This window comes from Ichthyophthirius multifiliis (assembly GCF_000220395.1).
Source record: "Ichthyophthirius multifiliis unplaced genomic scaffold scaff_1120509249746, whole genome shotgun sequence".
In the NCBI taxonomy this organism is placed as follows: domain Eukaryota; phylum Ciliophora; class Oligohymenophorea; order Hymenostomatida; genus Ichthyophthirius; species Ichthyophthirius multifiliis.
Window position 1 is genome coordinate 1631 of NW_004087380.1, and position 4965 is coordinate 6595.

The window sequence follows — 4965 nt, forward strand, 5'->3', positions numbered from 1 at the left end:
TCTTTTTTTTTAATTTATTTATATTTCTTTGAATATATAATAATATGTATATATATTTTTATTAAAAATAATATTTATATAAATTTAACATTTACATTTTTAATCGAAATATAAAAATTATCTAAATATATTTTTATTTAAATATAAAAAAATATAAATATTAAACTAAAAAAATAAAAATTATAAAAATAAAATAAAATAATATATATGTGTTATTAAAAAAAAAAAAAAGGATATGCTGATATTTTTAAAATTAATTCAATTAAAATAATATAAATTAAAATAATTAAATAACTAATATTTTTTATTCTCTAAAAAAATGGCCGAAACACAACAATTCTTAAAAAAAACGGAAATGTTAAATTACCTTAACTAACTTAAAATCGAATATAAATACTACGAACACCCACCTGTCTTTACTGTAGAAGAAATGCTAAACAATATGAAATTAGAAAAAGCACCTTTGATAAAAAATCTATTTTACGTGGATAAAAAACATAATTATTATCTTATAGCAGCCAAATCAGATACTAAAGTAGAAAAAAATTTTTGGAAAAATATTAATTTAGCACCTGGAAACATTCGCTTTTGTCCTGAGGAATAAACTTTAAACGTAATAAAATGTTAAAAAGGACATTTAAATGCATTTTCTTTAGTTAATGATAATGAAAAAAAAGTAATTAAAAAAAAAAAAATATTAATTAAAATAAAAATAGGTTAAATTAATAATAGATAAAAATTTAGAAAGTCATGAATATTGGTCATTCCATCCTATGGAAAACGATGCAACGGTAGAACTTAAATAATCCGAATTTAAAAAATACTTATCATTAATTGGACATGATTTCGTTCTCGCAAAACTTGATGAAGTAGAAGAAGCGGATAAAAAAGCATAAATATAATAATAATAAAAAGAATAAGAAAACTCACATGAGACTAAATTGAAACTTACAGTAAAAAAAGAAGAAGATCTATCTGAATGGTATAAATAAATAATTACTAAATCTGAATTAATAGAATATTATGATGTTTCTGGTTGTTATATTTTACGTCCAAATGCATATACTATATGGGAAAACATATAAGTAAAATAAATATAAATATAAATATAAATATAAAAATAATATATATATAATATATATATATATATATATATATATAAATAGAAATTCTTCGATAATTTAATTAAATAAAATGATGTTTAAAATGCTTATTTTCCTATGTTTGTAACTGAAAAAGCATTAAATAAAGAAAAAGAACATGTTGAAGGATTTTCTCCAGAAGTCGCTTGGGTTACTCGTAGTGGTTCAACTGATTTACCCGAGCCAATAGCAGTAAGACCTACATCAGAAACTATTATGTATCCTGCATATTCCAAATGGATTAAATCTCATCGTGATTTGCCTTTGAAATTAAATTAATGGACAAATGTAGTTAGATGGGAATTTAAAGACCCTACTCCTTTTATCAGAACTAGAGAATTCTTATGGTAAGAAGGACATACTGCACATGCAACAAAAGAAGAAGCAGACGAATAAACATATACTATATTAGATTTCTATAGAAGAGTATATGAGGAAGTACTCGCAGTTCCAGTAATTAAAGGAGTTAAATCTGAAGGAGAGAAATTCCCAGGAGCACTCTATACAACTACTATTGAAACATGTATTCCTACAAATGGAAGGGCTGTTTAAGCTGCTACTTCTCATTAATTAGGCTAAAATTTTTCAAAAATGTTCAATATTTCTTTCCTTAATTCTAAAAAAGAAAACACATTTGTTTGGTAAACATCATGGGGTTTAACTACTCGTTCAATAGGTGTTATGGTTTTATACCATGGAGATAATTAGGTTAATATATTTATTTATTTTTATATCAATATAATTATATAATTATAAATTGATATTTTTAAATATAAATATTTATATTTATAATATATATATATATATATATATATATATATATAATATTTATATAATTATTTATATATTTATATTTATATTTTTATTTTTTATATTTTTATATTTTTATGTAATATTATTTTTATATTAGGGTTTAGTTTTGCCACCTGCAGTTGCCAGTGTTTAGGTAGTTATTATTCCAATTATAAAGACAGGAATCGATAGCGAACAATTATTATAGAATGCTCATCAATTAAAAAATAAATTAAAAGCTGCAGGAATTAGGGTTTTTGTAGATGATAGAGATCACTAGACTTCTGGTTGGAAATATAATCATTGGGAAATGAAAGGTGTTCCTCTTAGATTTGAATTAGGACCAGCAGATTTGGATAAAAATGAAGTTAGAGCTGTTTGGAGAGTTAATGGATTTAAAGAATAGATTAGTTAGGATGTTGTGGTTGAGGCTACACTTGAAAGATTTGAAAAAATATATAATATTATGTTCGAAAATTCTAAAAAAAAATTTGCAGAAAAATAAAAAAAAGCAAATAATTGGTAAGAGTTTATGACTTCATTAAATACTAGAAATATTGTAAATACACCATGGTAATAACATATATGTTATATTAAAATATAGTTTATTTAATTTTTTTAAAAAAAGGTGTAATACATAATAATGTGAAAAAAATGTAAAAGATAGATCAGGTTTAGAATCTAAACTAGCTGAAAATGTATATAAATATATATATATATATATATATATATATATATATATATATATATTACTTTTATATATATTTTATTTTTTAATTTTAAAAGGAATCTGGATTGTCTGGATCTGCAAAATCTCTTTGTATTCCTTTAGAATAAGAAAAATTAGAAGAAAATGCAGTTTGCTTTGCTTGTGGAGGTAAAGCTTAAGTTAGAGTTTTTTGGGGAAGATCTTATTGAAATGAAATATTAAATATATATATATATAATTATTAAATATTTATTAATTAAAAATAAAGTATATTTTATTTAAATAATAATATAAATTTTTATTAATACGTTCAAAATAATTTTTGGAATAATTTATTTTTGAAAATTTTTATATATATATTAGGTGCTATAAATAAAAATGCAATCCAAAAAATTTTAACAAAAATACCAATTAACCCACTTAAAAAAGGGACTAACCCAATTATATCGTATATAAGATTTATAAAAATAATTTATTTAATACTATTTTTATCACAATATTACCCTTGATTTTTATTATATAGTTAATATCCTACAATTCCAATAAATATATTAAAAATTGAAAAAAATAAAACTAATATCCCTATAGGACTCAAAAGAGATTTTTAAACATACCAAAACTCAAGCTTTTTTATCTAAAAATATTACCCTTATGAATATTTCTCTATTTATAGTTGTTTCTATGAATAAAAATATGTATTTATATATTATATTTAATTGTAGATATATATATATATATTTTATATAATATATATAAATATATCAATGAATAAATAATACTCTTTTTTTCTTAAAATGTAATTTTGAATATAACAATATAATCAAAAATATACTCATACATTATATAAATAATAATAATTTAATCCAATTTTTATATCCATGATCTTTTATACATTAACTTTAAAATAATTCTTAAGTTTTTATTTAATAAAATGTAAATGAAACAATAAAAATATAATATAAAAATGGAATAAACCTATATTATAAATATAAATAAACTAATTTTTTATATTAAATTTACCATAATTATAAAATAAAATTATGATAAATATTAAAAAACCATCTTTTATCATAGCTCCACAACCATATTATAAAATCCATTTTTCAATTACTAAATAAATATAATCTTTAAAAAAAATATTAATATTAATATAAAATTAAATTAAATTATAATCAAAAATAAATAAATAAAAAAATAAAATAAAAAACATAAAGAGTAAAATAAATCAAAAACAACAATAAAAAAAATGGACAATAAAAAAGTATTAGGAGCCGAAGATGACCCATTCGCATAAAAAATGTTTACTAATTTTGTAACTGCAGCAGGAGGTGTTGCAGATATTGCTGCAGATGGTCAAATATGTTTAGATAAATTTAAAGGAAACTCGGATGGTTATAAAATTATATTTATGGATTTGACAATGCCTAATATGGATGGATTTGAAGTAAAAAAATGATAAAAATAAATAAAAAAAAAATTTAAAAAAAAAGTCAGCAAAATAAATAAGAAATTATGAATCTTCAAAAGGATTACAAAGAATAAAAATGTATGCAATGTCAGCAGGTTAAAATTAAGAATAAAAAATATTAATTTTAATATTAATTAAAAAATAAGATGATGATAGTGGAACTATGAAAAAAATTATGGATTCAGGTATGGATGGATTACTAAAAAAACCAATAAAGCCAGCAGAATTAAAAGCACTTATTAGTTGAGTTTACTATTTTAAAGAGAAATAATGATATTATATATATAACTTTTTAATATTATTATTTTTATTTATATAAATAATTATATAAAAGTATATTTTAATACATAGAAATAAATATATATATATATATATATATATATATATATATATATATATTTTTTATATATCTATATATTTTTTATATATTTTTATATTTTATTTATTAACTCGTTTTAAACATAAAGATACATATTTTTTTTATTTTTTTATGTAAAAAAAGTAAATAAATTTTTATTTTATATTTATTTTTATGATAAATTTAAATTTAATTTATAAATATATATATATATATATATAAATATTACAATTTTATAAATAAATATAATATATATATATTATTATAAATATTAATAGAATTATATATATATAATTAAATTTTCATTATTATTATAAATTTTTCATTCTATATATTTATGTTAATTTTTTAATAAATAATTAAATTTTGTATAGTAAATTCATAACTTTTAAATTTCATTAATTAATTTATTAAGAAAACATTCAATTTATTTAAATTAATTAAAATATATTTATTTCATTAATTATGCAATAATAAATGTAATAATATTACAATA

The 4965-nt window shown here is 18.6% G+C and overlaps 2 protein-coding genes across 2 annotated transcripts, besides 18 other annotated features; both read left to right on the forward strand. All coding sequences in view use genetic code 6, as the record gives it.

Annotated features, from left to right (window-relative positions):
* Positions 1-138: 138 nt before the first annotated feature.
* Positions 139-208: a microsatellite.
* Positions 147-204: a microsatellite.
* Positions 209-247: 39 nt separating the features above from the next.
* Positions 248-292: a microsatellite.
* On the forward strand, positions 286-2852 carry IMG5_028670 (prolyl-tRNA synthetase family protein, putative; the record flags this gene model as incomplete). The annotated part of the gene is made up of 6 exons (XM_004039238.1): positions 286-676; positions 717-1085; positions 1167-1850; positions 2053-2507; positions 2563-2632; positions 2721-2852. Exons 1-6 carry the CDS (start codon positions 320-322, stop codon positions 2850-2852), a joined length of 2067 nt encoding a protein of 688 aa, XP_004039286.1. The 5' UTR covers positions 286-319.
* Positions 669-713: a microsatellite.
* Positions 669-715: a microsatellite.
* Positions 1087-1170: a microsatellite.
* Positions 1095-1161: a microsatellite.
* Positions 1855-2031: a microsatellite.
* Positions 1913-2002: a microsatellite.
* Positions 1919-2050: a microsatellite.
* Positions 1991-2050: a microsatellite.
* Positions 2634-2684: a microsatellite.
* Positions 2656-2699: a microsatellite.
* A 966-nt stretch (positions 2853-3818) lies between the features above and the next one.
* Positions 3819-3856: a microsatellite.
* Positions 3857-3889: 33 nt separating this feature from the next.
* Positions 3890-4278, forward strand: IMG5_028680 (response regulator receiver domain protein; the record flags this gene model as incomplete). Its single annotated transcript, XM_004039239.1, has 2 exons — positions 3890-4087; positions 4258-4278. 2 exons carry the CDS (start codon positions 3890-3892, stop codon positions 4276-4278), a joined length of 219 nt encoding a protein of 72 aa, XP_004039287.1.
* Positions 4279-4468: 190 nt separating this feature from the next.
* Positions 4469-4529: a microsatellite.
* Positions 4476-4558: a microsatellite.
* Positions 4498-4558: a microsatellite.
* Positions 4559-4664: 106 nt separating this feature from the next.
* Positions 4665-4762: a microsatellite.
* The last annotated feature ends 203 nt before the right edge of the window (positions 4763-4965 follow it).